The 15,431-nt window shown below is 40.8% G+C and overlaps 1 protein-coding gene across 4 annotated transcripts in view; it reads right to left on the bottom strand.

Annotated features, from left to right (window-relative positions):
- RAI14 (retinoic acid induced 14) overlaps nt 1–15,431 on the bottom strand; it is a 126,093-nt gene that overhangs the window by 92,769 nt on the left and 17,893 nt on the right. For all 4 annotated transcript variants that reach the window (XM_067545495.1, XM_067545494.1, XM_067545497.1 and 1 more), the window contains one exon: nt 14,178–14,256. In XM_067545495.1, the coding sequence (XP_067401596.1) occupies nt 14,178–14,213 (36 nt within the window). In that variant the 5' untranslated portion in view covers nt 14,214–14,256. The remainder of the gene's footprint in view (nt 1–14,177; nt 14,257–15,431) is intronic.

The following is a 15,431-nucleotide window of genomic DNA, read 5'->3' as shown; positions in this document are numbered from 1 at the left end:
AGCGATTCAATTACAGCGGTGGCTGTATACCGGCAAAACTTTTGTCGACAAAACTTTCTAGCGTAGACAAGGCCTTAGCAACCAACGACTCAGAAGGGGATGGATTTACTCACCTCTCAGCAGGGAAGCTGAGCAACATCCCCCAGCTTCAGAACAAAGGACTGGAGAGAGAAGAAGTGGTGGACAAGAGTTGGCTGCTGGAGGGAGTCTGGACTCTCACCTGGAATCTGACCTCCGTAAGATTGAGAGAGAGAGTTTGAACAATGGGGCTCACTATACCTTGGCGGGGTTCACGAGAATGGTCTATGCTTCAACCTCTATTTCTCAGTGCTAACCTAAGGACTTCCTACGCTGTGTTCCAGTTGACTAATAAACCCAACACTGTTCTGACAACGCCATTTGAGTGTCGTCGCAAATGCTTGGTGAGGTGCATTAATCCCTGAAGAGGAAGAAGTCACTACTAGGGATGTAAAAGATTACCATTTAAACTTTTAAATGGTTAATCAGCTGTTTAAATGTTTTAAACAACTGATTACCGTTTAAACTGAGGGGGGAGCTGGGCAGCTCTTGCTGGCAGGAAAGTGTGGAGCCCAGCGCCTGGGGTGGGAGTGGGACGGCTAGGGGGATCATGAGCCGCAGCTGGGTTCGGTTCAGCTCCCCATGAGTGAGAGCTGCCCACGGTGGCAGGGGAGCCACAGCTAGGCAGCTCTCATTTGGCAGTGAGGAGCCGAACCCAGCACGGCTTCCCCCCGCCCCAGCATTTAACCTTTTAAACGTTCTATTTTTAGAACGTTTAAACGGATTTTTACATCCAGAGTCTCTACCAGGAGTCTCTCTCTGCTGGATTTGCTGAACAGATCACATGGTTTGAAGCAGAAGTGCTGGAGCGCCAGAGGTACAGTCTAAGGAGGCAGTGAAACTGCAGGGCCTTCCCTGTGCAGGAAGAGACAGACCCAATGGGGATGTGGCGCACTGAAGGGGTTTCCCCTAGACCCTTCCAAAGCTTGGGGCATAGCACCAATCCCATGGATCTGTGACACCAGGTCTCCCAAGTTTTAACACAGAGATTTACAGCCCCTGCACCCCCACATTGTACTTATGTTTGATAGATGCATTCAGTACATGGACAATCGCTATAAAAACAGCTCTAAAGACTATTTGATTTAGCATTTGTGCTTGTTTCATTACGGAGACAGATGGACTCATACACTCCCTGTTAAGAAATCCAAGCTCCTAAGTGCTGTGTTGAAGTTTTACAGGCCATTGGATAGGTTCTTCTCATAAGGGTCATTAATGTCACAAAGATACAGTTTTAGGAAGTCTTCAGATTTCTGCCTTAAATAGAATCACTCAAGTTTGGGCAAATTATCCAGGGATAGGAGGGAGGGTGACCTACTACATAAAAGCAGCAAGGAATGTATCCTTAAGTAATATTTAGAGTAGACAGATTTTTAGGCAGTGCTCCCTTTACTTTCAGCATCTGGAAACAGACATCTACCAGAGGGTCATTTCAAGTCAATGCCAGAGGAAATGGACAATTTAGCATGTCAAGGATAAATTACAAAGTCAAACTGAGGTCAAGTCACTTTTTTAAAAAGTTTTAGCCTATATTAGAAAAAACAAAGCAACAATTATAAATCTAAAGTCCAGGTATGGAATTGGGAAAAATACACTAAGGCAGAACAATTACATTCCTCTGCTACCATAACACAAAAAATGTCAAATACATTTCAGCTATGTGTTAACTCATCAGACTCTCCTTTCTGATGTCTGAAGAATACAATCGTGCTTCGACAACACCTTTCATTAGAACATCCCCAAATTTTGTACTTAAGATAGCATTCTTGGATGGAAGGTGCTTTACAACCATTAGATGAATAAAGCCTCATGAGATAGGCAGTATCCATTTTGCAGACCAGAAGAGAGAGATGCTACGTGATTTGCTCAAAGTTACACAGTGAGTCTGACAGAGTTTGCAATTGAGCTTATATTTACACTGTTTTCTGCTCTAATTACTAGATCATGTTTTCCTCCTTGTTGCCTAAGCAAGAGTTTGAAATTAAGCTAAAAAAATTGGGATTTGGCAGCCTCAGCCCCAGTCTCTAATTTCTGGACTTGTGGCCACATTAAAAAAAGCCACCACAAATTGACAATCTGCTAGTGGGAGAACCAGGACAGAGAAGCACCTCATCAGGTCTGTGAAGAAACCTGCACAATGCCTGCTTTCCCACACAATGTTTTATGTCTAGCCTGTACACTTATAGGCATCTCTCTTTAACAAGCATTACATACATTATACCTTAACCTCACCAGTCCCGTATTAAAGAAAAATCATGGCAACAACAAGAAGTCAAGTTAGAAACAGTCAGCATTACCAGCTGAAATCCAACATCCTTTCTGCATACTACCATAATCTGAATAAATAAAATAAAGCTACTGAAATGTAGTGCAGCTGTGTATTGTCAGGTAACTATAAAACATGGTACTTAACTAAATGTCATCACACACACAGCGATAATGAGACTTGTCGCCTGACAACATGGCATGCTAAATATCCACCACAGCAATTTAACTATGATAAGATTGGGCTTGCAAACGAGGAGTCTAAATAAAACACCCCAGACAATTTCTAGTTTAAAAGCAAAAGATTTAATATTTGTGTTGAAGAATTGTTCTTTACTGCCCAGAACAGGAGCTGCCTAAGAACAAGCCTGATTCAGTTTCCAGCCCTACAGCAGTGTGCGCGTAGCCCAGTTCAAAGCAGCTATTCCAGGATACCAGCAGACAGCACGTCCACCATTTATTCTGCTTGTCACCATGGGTTAATGCAGAGAGAGACAGGAGACAAGACCAGCGAAAACAAGAAGTGATAGTATGCCTGCACCAAGAGAAAGTAGAACAGGAACGTTAATTGGCCGGCAAAGAGTCAGCACACCCTGAGGCAGTATAACGTGTCTGTCAAAGTAGCAGCAACAGACACCCCAGGACAACTGGAGCCACAGCCTTTCTGAAATGGCCACAGAAGGCAAAACACATTGGGAAGGTCATCTCAGACCCTTCTGCCACCACAAGAGCAATTACAGAAAGTAACCAGTTTAACCCCGAATCCCTAAATGCAAGAAAATTAATTTAACTGATTCCCCCCCCCCCATAATCACAAAAGCTTTTAAGAATTAGCCTTTATATCAAATAGATCTCTAACAATATAACAACTTCTAGATATGGTCTCCCACACTCCCTCACTATTTCCCCCTCTTATTTACCTGTCTCTCTTCAGAATGGTAATTCAGAATCTGGTTGCAACAGTATACTTCACAATACCTCCTGCCCCCATAACGAGCTGCATTTTGGTCAGTTTCCCTATGCTGCGTAAATTGTAAATCTGATGCCAAAATGCTGTTGTATGTTAAATTGGAAATACATTTAAGGATGGTGTACTGTCAGCAATGAAGAAAGCAAGACACTGGTCCCTAAAAAGGAGTCACAAAGCTAGATAACCACCCACTCAACAGCAATGGGTTTCTCTGCAACATACAGTCCCATTCCACGCCTGGGGTGAATCCTAGCCCCAGTGAAGTCAATGCCCATTTTACCACTGTTTTACCACTGACTTCATGGGGACCAAGATTTCATTCATGATGCTTGACCTAGAGCCCAGTAGAGTCAATGGAAGTCTTTCCACTGACCTCAAAAGACCCTGAATCAGGCCTCTTGGTGAGCCGGCAGGCTGTCAAAGTTTACAAGAATCCTAAGAGGTTTTAATACTTCATCTGCTCTCAGCAAGGAAGCAGATGAGTAAGAAGCAGCGTCCATATGCAAGCTGATACGTCCAAATGCTGACTTATCTGCCCTAATGGTATCACTTCCAAAGTTGTGTAAATTCCTTTGCCTCTATCATAGCATCCGCACAGTTCAGCAAATGGAATTGTTCTGGGTTGTGAACAGTGTAGTTTGTCCGGGATGGTTATGGGCAGCAATGGGCAATACTTTGTGAATAAAACTGCTCAGATTTTAGCAGAGCAGTAAACTCTGCTCAAGTTTCAAATAGTGTTTTACTCTTTGTACTGCAGTACCACCCAAAGGTCCCAAATCAGGATCAGATTCCCATCAATCTATGTGCCATACAGACATAAAGGAAACCAGTCACCGCCTAGGAGAGCTTACAATCAAATTTAAGACACAAATTTGGACGTAACAAACAAGTAGGGAAGGGAGAAAAAATACTTTTAATAAGATCGCATTGGCTAGCTAAGTACACAAGCATCTGGGCTGAGAGATACTGGCGGCGGAGGGGAGGTTGTCTTTCTGATGCCCCATTCCTATAGTTAGGATAGAGGATTACATTCAGTGAGTCTTTCACCAGTATGAAATCCACACAATTTTTAAAAATGGAAGTCTATTTAACAAACATATAAATTATCTAATGAACTTATTTGTGCAAAGTGTCACACGGAGCTACATACATCCTGGCAACCAGGCACCTTAAGAGGGTATATGGACAATTAGTCCCACAAAAAACATACCTGAAGACTATTCAGAAAGTTAAGCTAATGCAGAATAAAGTAGCCAACTTACTTTTCAACAGCTATATTAAACCTATACTTCATGATCTATATTGGTTATAAGTTTGCTTCTGCGTGCAATTCAAGATATTGACCCTTCCATGGTTGGGTTGTGGTGATATTTTTAGTTGTGTTTACAAATAAATTAGATGGACTTTAACGTCTCATTAAAAAGCTGCGTTTTGGAATCTGTAAGATTCCAAGATTTAAATGGAAGAAGTGACCTCTTTGGCAATATAGGTCTGTAGTCTATTTTGCCTACACCTTTTCATCCTTTAGGTTTATATATACAGTGATCTAATATCAGTACAAGTGTGAGCACATTATATTGCTTTTTTCTCACCAGCTAAAAAAAATGACTTTTTTATAACACAGTCATTTTCAATCTTTTATTACAGATCTGTATAAAAAAGATGAATAAAGTTTTTAAACACTATCTCACAACTAAGACAGCATACACAAGGCAGGCTCAGCATAAACATCTGTCACTCACACATACCTCAAATTACCCAACAAATCTGACATTTCAATTCTTATGTGCCCCCCCCGAAATAAAATTATGAAACCTACACAGCAAACTGTTCCCTCCCTTTCTTCCCCCATCCATGGAAGTGCTTAGATAGCTCTGGAGATTTGAAAATGCTCTTGGTAACAAAATGTGAAATTGAGGTCTGAAAATTCTACTCACCTATTCACCACTGAGGAGCATAAAGAAATTCCAGGGGAGTTGGCGTGGGCAGGAGGATATCTTAACCATCATTTTCTGAAGGGTTTATGCTCTTTAAACCAGGTTCTGAGCTGTGCATTGCAAGAGATACAGCTCAAAGGGTGCAGCTTGTAGGGAGCAGAAAGCAAAAAGTGGCTTTATGCCATCCCTGTGCCTCCTAAATTCTGGGCTCAGCTAGAAGCCTGCCTGCCTCCCAGCCTAAATTACAGCAGCCCCTTGGGGATTAGGGCCTCTAAGTGATACTGAAATAAACATTAATACCTTACCAAACTGGTCAGATCTCACATTTTCAACATTCTTGACATACAAAACAATGACCATCAGGCTGCATTGTTCTCACACTCCCTAAACCACACAGGGGGGAACCCAAACATCTGATAAAATAAGCCACATTTTGTTCTGTAATTAACATCATAGAATCTATTCATAGGAATGCCTTTTGTTCTGAGTACAAACAAAACCAAATACTCTCCAAAGTGTCTTTGCCAGTTCAGTCTGAAAAACAACATGAACAGCCACTTTCAAAATAAAGCCATTCCTTTATTTCTGCTCTGTCAAAACCAACTTTTTAAAAATTTTTACTGAACAAAAAATGAGTAGTACTGAAAAGAAAGTTTCTATTTATAGAAGTGATATCATGCATCACAGTAAAAATAGACAGGTGGCTTATTACTGTAATTTTAAAAACTAATTTAATTTTACATTTAATTCCCTGGGATAACCAAATGAATTGGACATTATATTTTTTACAACTTTTCCAAACTCATTTGGAACTTTGAACTTCATTTAGATTAAAATTAAGGGGGACAGTCTCAAAAAAATCATGTTTTTACATAACAAAAAATAATTTTCCTGTTAGCAACACATTAGTAATTTTAAACTTGCCAGTTTAAAGGCTTTTAAAATCCTTTATGCTCTTCACACTTTATTTAGCATAGACTAAAAACAGACTCGCCAGTTTCACATCCTAGTATATTTGAATCCATCTATTTCTTCAGATTTTGTATGGTTATCCATCAGAGAGAGAGAGAGAAGGTGGGTGAGGTCATATCTTTCACTGGACTTACTTTGGTTGGTGAGAGGGAGAAGCTTTCAGTCTTACACAGACCTGAATAAGAGCTCTATGTAAGCTTGAAAGCTTCTCAAAAAAAAATCACCTCACCCACTTGTGTCTCTAATATCCTGGGACCAACACAGCTACGACAACATTGCCCATTGTGACCCATATGTGCCTAGGGTAGCTCTCCTGAAAATGCCATGGTCAGCGTAGGCTGCAAAAAGAAAAGCCGATTCTCCCAAATCTGGTGGTTAACTGTGAAGTTAGATTCACCAACCAGTCACAAACAGTGCTCCTGATTCCCCACACTGGTATTCAAGAAGCCCCAAAAAGAAATACATAGCCTCCTTTATTGCATTTCAGGCTCTGGCTCCCAATCAGCAACTAGGTCCAGTAAAGAAACAAGTTATTTAAAAACTCTATTCACTTCTCCAAAACATTCTCCTAATCCCCAAAGGATCAGCCATATTACCAGATCAATATTGGTTTGGATCTTACCCAAAATACCACGCTGCTAGTCAATCCTTTAGCAACTAAAACTCAATGTTTATTATAAAAGAAAGTAAACAAACAAGATGAGACATTAAATGATCAGAGCAATCAGATACAAACAACTTCAAAGTCCATATGTGTCAGATTGTCAGCAGTATTGTAATGTTTGCAGGCTTATACAGTTCCTCTGGTGTACATCCAATACGTGGAGGTGTTTCAGTCCTTTGTTTCACAGCTTCAGTTGTAGAGTAGTTAATCCAGAAAGGTAGGAAGCAAGAATGAAGACAAAATGGACATGGTGAAGCTGTATTTTATAGTGTCTGCCATGTGGCTTGTACCTCCTGTGTTTCAAACCCAAGCTCATATAACACATGGATGGGGAAAAGCTCTTAAGAGTTCCTGTGTACATGCCCTACATGACTCAGAGGTAGCTCCTGGTTTCCCTGGTCTCATTGTATAGCTGATGGCCCTTGACTGACCTTCAATCAGGCTTAACAGTGTGGGAGCTAATCTGTTGGGGGTGACACGGAGTAGCACAGCACAAATTTTAGATACAGAAATATCACATTCATAATTTACAAAACAAAGATGATACACATGCCTATAGATGAGATTATAATATTCAGTAAATCATAACCTTTCCAATGATACTTTACATGGCATATTTTGCAAGATTTGCTGTAATTTTGCAATATTGATTTCAATATTATAATAAATGGTCATCCCTAATCCAGACAGCATCACACCCATCATTGTATCATCCAAGCACTTTCCATGTAAAATAGATTGGCAACAGTAGGTCTCTTGAGGATTTTATGAAGTTTCTGGCTCTTCCCCCTTTCTGATGCTTTAGAGCAGTAAATGAATTGTTTGGATACCAACATGGTTAGGGTGGGAAGGAAGATCTCAACAAAGACCAACTTTTCACCAAAGCTCTGTAATGAAAATACCTTTATGAATGCACACACCTCACCACTAGATGTGGGTCCCTAAACTAGCTGACCATGCCCCTTAAAGTTACACTACAAACAGCCAAGTCAAAGACTTCAGCCCAGTTACAGAGACATAGCAGAGTCCTTATCAAATTTTGAAACAGTATTTAACTATGTCAGCTGACTTGCTGTTTGTCCACATGGAGAAACCGCTCACAGTAGTTGTTGCACACTAGCTACTCCTCATGTGGATGCTCTTACTGATCACCTTTGCACGCATTAGCTTAATGTGCTTTGGAAGTGTACTAAGCTAAGACACTTGAGGACTCTGAATGTGAAGTAGGGTATCTAAATGAGGAGTTAGTGCAGAATAATTAGAGTGCTTTAAATTCACCACACCATAGTGCGTGCTCACTCCCCCATGAGACAAGCCCTTGGTTATAGTCAAACTTTAATATACCAATGCTGGCCTAGTCGGTGCTGGGTTTTAGTCTCATTATAAATACAACCATGTTACAACACAGCAATATTCACCACTCCCCCTGCCAACAAGATCAAACTTCCAGCAGATCATCAACTCTCACAGCACTTCAAAGTCAAGCTGAAGTAGTGGATAGGAACAAAGCCGGAAATTATTACTTTCCAACCTATGCTACAAATTGGATTAATGTCTTTGAGCACAAGTGTGGAGTAATCAGCTTCCCCAACATGTTCACATTTGTAGTGTAAGCCAGTTCCTACTCAGGGAGAACTTCCATTGGTCTTGGTTAAACTTCCACTGAAGCCAACACACAGTAAATCTGTGTCCTTATTAGCAATTATGTTCAAGTTGTATGCTGTCTGGTAAAGAAGCAAATAGCTCAAGATTCATCACTAACTCCACACACCCAAGACTGAAACCTTTTCCTGTCAAGATTAGGAAAGCCTGTCCTGATCCTCTAAAGAGCTTCCTATTTCCCAGAAAGTCAGGATGGCAACGTTATTTTAAATACTGGTATGGTCAAACATTACAGTGAAGTGCTCATCTAACCCCTCCTCCCCCAACACACACACACACACACACACACACACACACACACACACACACACACACACACACACACACACACACACACACACACACACACACACACACACACACACACACACACACCCCAGAAAGCTATATGCTCCTGTAGTCTCCTCTGGTGGCTCAATGGTGCCTGACGCATAGCTGAGTGAACTAATTTTAGAGGAAGCCCCAATTACTGAAGCCCCGCCATGTTTTGAACCTCCATTCACCCTCTGTTACCAATAAGTGATGACACCAAGTAGCAGAAGCTGGCATGAGACAGCAGTCTATAAAAGAGAGCAAGATCTACACCACAAACTGCAGGAGCTTGGAAAACCTACCCACCTGCTTGCCCAGGGACGTACAAATTTTGCCCAGGTTAGTGAGCTCAGCAGGGGCAGTGTGCTACAAGCTCTTTCTATGGAGAGGAGTGGGAAAGGCAAGAAGCCTCTAAGCTGCTTTTCTCCTCTCAGGAGGGAGGAGCCACTACTCTTCTGTGCAAGAGAGTGGCACTTGGTTCTGCTCCTTTAAAAGGAGTAGTAAAGCTGGAACCATTGCTAATTTTCCTGGAAAACAGCTGAAAGGAAGCTGAGAGCATCCCTGCACATCCAGAGCCAAGTATTTGTTTAGTTGGTGGGATCCCGGCACTAACCGGGGAACAGGGGGGAAATGAACCCCAGAATTTGTGTATTAGTGAACCACAAGTGGATATGGGCACCAAATTCATGTCGGCCCATCTTAAATCTACTTAATTCATAACATACCTGAAAGAAGTAGTCAAGCTTTGACAGGCATAAATCACAAAATCAACTCGGGGAAGTGGTCTATTCAGTGTTGTTGTTTCACTTTTCACTATAAAAGTGTTTTTTGTTTTTGTTTTTTTTAAATTTTTTTAGAAGCAGACATAACGCACAATTATCTTTAAGGAAACTGGAAATAGAGCATGGAGTTGGTGATGTGAATTCTTACCAATTTTTTAATGTTCACCTTTAAGCTAATTATAACTTTGAATAGGGGAAAAACATTTTAAACAGTGTTAAAAGAGGTTTTTCCTTTATTTTATTTAATTTGTTCTACCCAGAGTCCTGTGCTTCCACAGATTAGCTCCCAGAGAATTTAGGGAACCTTTCAATCTAAAATGTTTATAAGGAGCCAATTCACAGTGGTATTCCCCCCCCCCCCCCAATTTCTATCATAAGGAATGGGCATTTCCAGAAATACCAGAAATTTGAGTTGACTATTGGCATGGGGAAATCCAAGCATTTCTTGGCTACATTTCTGACAACAGTTCCTTTTTATGTTGAACCATAAGTCAATTTTCAAATTTTTGTAAAAGCTGCTTTGACATTTTAATCACAAAATTGAAACTTTTGTCCCATTCAATAAAGTATCATATGAAAATTGTTGTCTGAAGAGTAACCAGCACAGAGAAGATACAGCCCCTAGTCATGCCAGAAATAGTCCTCAGAACTTCCAATTATTGCCTATTTTCCAATTCAAACCCAATTTTATTTATGGGAGAGGGGGAAGAACTGTCTCTGTTGTCAAGACCTTCATGCAACAATCTTTTCTCAGAAATGTAACACATTTAAGTCAATTCCAACTACTTACCTAGGTTTTTATATCACATTTATCACCTTGGTATCAGATTTTTCAAAGGTATTAAGGTGCTTAAAAATGCAGATAGGCACCTAGTAAGCTATTCAAAAGCTCCTATACAGATCCTTAGGTGCCTAAATATCTTTGAAAATCTGGCCCTAAAGTGCCTACTAGCTACAGCAAACACGAAGGATATGAGTATTCCCAGCTATAAGAGAGTTCAGATATCAACAGTACTGATTTCCTGTTTTAGCTGAATTACTACTCAACAGAACTTGCTCTCTATAAATACATCAGAGGGATAAATACCAGGCAGGGAGGGGAGGTATTTAAGTTCAGCACCAATGTGAACACAAGAAAAAATGGATATAAACTGGTCATCAGGAAGTTTAGACTTGAAATTAGACCAAGATTTCTAACCATCAGAGGAGTGAAGTTCTGGAACAGCCTTCCAAGGGGAGCAGTGAGGGCAAGAAACCTAGCTGGCTTCAAGACTGAGATCGATACATTTTTGGAGGGGATAGTATGATGGGACAGACTAATTTGGCAATTGACTGATCTTTGATTACTAGTGGTAAATATGCCCAATGGCCTGTGATGGGATGTTAGATGGGGGTAGATCTGAGTTACCACAGAGAATTCTTTCCAGGTGTCTGGCTGGTGAGTCTTGCCCACATGCTCAGGGTTTAGATGACTGCCATATTTGGGATCAGGAAGGAATTTTCTCTCAGGGCAGATTGGCAGAGACCCTGGGGGTTTTTCACCTTCCTCTGCAGCATGGGGCACAAGTCACTTGGATTCTCTGTACCTTTAAGTCTTTAAATCATTATTTGAGGACTTCAATAGCTTTGTCTTAGGTTAGGGGGCCTATTATAGGAGTGGGTGGGTGAAGTTCTGTGGCCTGCGTTATGCAGGAAGTCAGACTAGATGATCATAATGGTCCCTTCTGACCTTATAGTCTATGAGTCTAACTTTTTCTCCAAGCAGAGCCATTGCTAAGAATTCAAAGTTCTAAAATGATGGTTAAATGTACATTATATATAGTGAACCATACTGTCAACAGTCTACAAGCAAACAGAGCCTGACGCTTTCAAGTGGATAGTTGTTTTCCAGGCAGTGGTATTTCATATACTTAAATGCATCAGTTAAGATGGCAATCCTTTCAGGTCACCAGCTCTTGGTGTATCTGTTGCCAACAGTGGATTCTGTATGGAAGGAGTGGGGGAGGCGTGCAGATCACATCTCTGGCACCAAACAGCTGAGTGCTTTGTTCAGTAAGACAATGTGATTTTTGTGGTTTTGCTATAGATCCCCAGCATGCATACCCAGTACTTGATTTCCAATTAGATCATTCTCCCCCCACCCATCCATGTAACTAGTCTCCAAGCTTTGACGTTCTGTCATGACGAGTATCAAGAAGCCTCCTCCACTCCAGTTACACATGTCCATCAGCAAACAGCTGCCCGCAAGAAGAATTTTAGAATGATCAAATGAAGCATGCCAAGAGGGAGAGCTGCACATGCACAAAGCCCCAGTAACAGGGATAGATGCAGATGAAGCACAAAGGAGTTGGGCAGTGGAACCCCAGGTCAGGATCAGTATGAGAGGCTGCAGCACAATCCTTCCCATTAATCCAGCCTATAGGCTGGTATAACAGCTGCCAACACCCCATGACACTGCTGTGGAGCATTAGGACTACCAGAGTGTTTAATTATGTAACCTGCAGCAGCTCCTTAATTCTGTGCACCACTTTGCCCTCAGAAGTGGCCTAAGCAGAATCAGCAGAGATCCCACAGCGTGTACACTGGTCCTTTTCCACTGGTGAACCACCACCCTATACTCCAGCCACACCATAATAGTGCAGAGATTTATTCTGGCCTTCCGCACAGGGTTAAGTTACCTGTCTCCTTTGTTATGCTTGTCTACTCACACTCTATTAACAAGCCTTACAGGCTTTGTGTCTTGATGCTGACAATCTGCTTTGTCCCTTCTTGTCTCCTTTCACCCAGCCTGTGACTAGTCTATTTATTTTTATTTATCCAACAAGATACAGAGAACACCATATCAGATTGGTCCCATCTTCTACTCATAAATTATGGCTAAGGACAGCCCATTTTGTTTATCCCTATCTTGTCCCCCTACCCTCCCCCCCTCAAAAAAGAAGTAATTCTTCTCCTTTATCTCACATGAAAGTATATAGCAACTCCTTCTGGCCATATGAAATTATAACGAACTAGTTTTCCCAGTGGTCAGGGAAGAATACCATTTTTGTCATGAGTTTAGATTAGGGTTTTTTTGTCGTCTATATTCTGATAATCCTAACAGCCTTCATGGGAATCTGTGGCAACAGCTGTTATACAGCACAGCTTGAAAAGAGTCAGAAGTGCTAACAAACCCAGTGTCTTATACTTTCTTCCTCTGCTCACTTTTGTTCAGAGGTGGTTGCCAAGAGAAGCAGAAAGGGATACTCTGCATCAACGGCTTTGCATCAGATGATGGACCACCTACACTGATATCTAGTAAGGTTATGAATGCCACACATGCATTCCTTTGCTTTAAGGTGACAGGCCAGCCAACTAAGTATTCCAGATGACGACTCACCAGTGCCTTGTAAAATGATGCTAACACTTCCCTGTCTCTACTATAAATACAGGCCAAGCTCTCTCTTTGAGTCTTCTCTCATAAGAAATGCATCCTAGGACTGCATTTCAATTCATCTTTCTTCAACATGGTTTTTCAGATGACGACTCACCAGTGCCTTGTAAAATGATGCAGCACATTGGTGGCTCATAGTCATCTTGTGATCAACCAATCCACCCAGGTCTTTCTCCTTCTGTCACTGCCAACTGATATGTTGCCAGCTTGTAGCAAAAATTCTTGTTAGTCCCTAAATGCATGACCTTGCACTTCCCACTTGCTGTATAAGAATGCAGCGAACAGTGGCCAGGTATATTGAGTGATTGTGTAAACAGGTGGCATTCCCACTTTCCCAGAAGAAATCTACACGCTGTGCGATGTACAAATTCACCCCTCTCTTGTAAATCTTTATTGGTAACTCAAACAGAATATGGAACTCAGCATAGGGTTTCTTTTCAGTTGCAGCTATTCCTAGGGCTTTCTGGAAGACTCTGCCTTTGGCCTAGTTTCCTGTATGAGAGGCAGGTGCAAGCATCTACTCATCCTGGTCAAATTAATAAGCCACATCTGGCCCATCAACTCTGTGTAGGATCCAGAACCCCTGCTAACAGGGCAGTCAATAAGACAGCCCCATATCTCTATATGGGGTTATAGGCCTTGCCACCCTGTTATAGTCTGGATACAGTTTAGTCTAAGTTAAGTGTTCAGATACCACAGTGATAAGAATGGTACAAATGTCTAAACAGAAACATTATTTGATATTAAAACCATTAATAGGATAAACTAAGCTCCATGTACAGGGTCAAGATTTGAGAAAGATCTGCACATCTGGCAGAAGACTGGTAGACCCCCACACATGCAGATTTTCACGTAAGCCAGCTAAAGCCATAAGCGAGTGATGTGGCCAATTCCGATTAGCTTGTGTAACGGAGAATTACACTCCAGAACAGAAACAGTTTAGAGACTTACTGTACTCTCCTGTTACATTAGGGTTTGGAAACATGCTTCTGTTCTCTGTAGCTGATTAACCTACAGCCTTATCTAGTTGGGAGTGAGGGACTGTTTCCACAATACAAACTAACAAATATTAGTCAGCCAGAGTGAGCCATGGAGTACTTACATCACTCTTCCTGAACTTTGCTTTTAAGCTCTTCATGTTTATCCCATTCAGCCTTCCAAATCTGGAGTTTTTTCAACACCTAGGCAAAACAGAAAGGAAAAGTTTCTAACTTCATACCACATAGTTTCGCTAGGAGCCGGATTACATTTTTAAAAATAGATCTTTGATTAAAAGAAAAAAATCAAGAAGTATCAGTTATGTCTTATTTTTCTATATGCAGGTTCTTTAAAATTAACAGCATTTCAGAGTTTCCTGAAATTAAATTAATTAAGACCAAGACTGAGTAAATTCCCATAGAGCAATAGCATAACAATAATCTTTACCTGTCAGTTATCTGTTATCTGTCAATTTGTATTTTACAATACTTAGTAATATCTTGCCTAAAGAGGACCACTGACATGCTCATTACAGGTAATATCTGCATGAGCCCACCCACGTATTTCAGGGTTAACATCAAAGCAACTGCTGGTAATGTGGGGAGTGTGAAAGAAACAGTAGAAAAATATGCGGTCACCAAATTAAGATTCTTGCACCCAACCCTGGCACACATTGCAGAATAATGTCAGAAGCAACCTCCATCACTCTCAAATACATGGAGAAATTCTGTACAAACAACTCCACCAATAAATTGTGTACACATATGAAAACAAACCTAATGAGAAAAGAATAGCTATTGGGAGAAAGATTAACAGACTCCTGGAATGAACAAAGTCATCAGAGTAACAACATTCCAACTTCTGTTGAAAATTTACAAAATATGTTTGCATTATGTTTACAGAAATAGTCTGTCCTTGTATTCTTGGAGTTTTAACTGCCATGCAAGCTCCCAGGAGCAATTTAACAGCAAAGAATATTCATACGCATAAAATTCTGTTTCTTTCTAGCAATTTCCCACTCCAACTTAGAATAAAGAGAAAAATATTCCCTATTGAAGTTCAGAGTCTAGTCAAATAATAGCTATGAATATACATACTTCCATCTGCTAATTTCAATAGGCACCTAGGTTCACTGTGTGAAATTTCATGTCATTTTCAGAGACTCTAGACTTCAGTTTGATAAAGAAAAAACCCAACAACATTAACTTAACTGTTGTGATGAGAGAAAGTGCCAGTTTATTTTTGGCAAGCAAGTTAAAATGACCACACTATCATACAAATTAAGATTTCTCTCTCTCTTTCACACACACACTCTTTCAAATGGTATTATATAGTTTATCAACACATATTGCAGAAAGGTGGTATGTTTGTGGGAAGT

This window comes from Emydura macquarii, unplaced genomic scaffold, assembly GCF_026122565.2.
Source record: "Emydura macquarii macquarii isolate MOO-44397 ecotype Brisbane River unplaced genomic scaffold, CSIRO-AGI_Emac_v2 contig_1045, whole genome shotgun sequence".
Taxonomy (NCBI): Eukaryota; Metazoa; Chordata; order Testudines; family Chelidae; genus Emydura; species Emydura macquarii.
The sequence above is the reverse complement of the archived record's forward strand: the minus strand, read 5'-3'. Positions and strand labels throughout refer to the sequence as shown.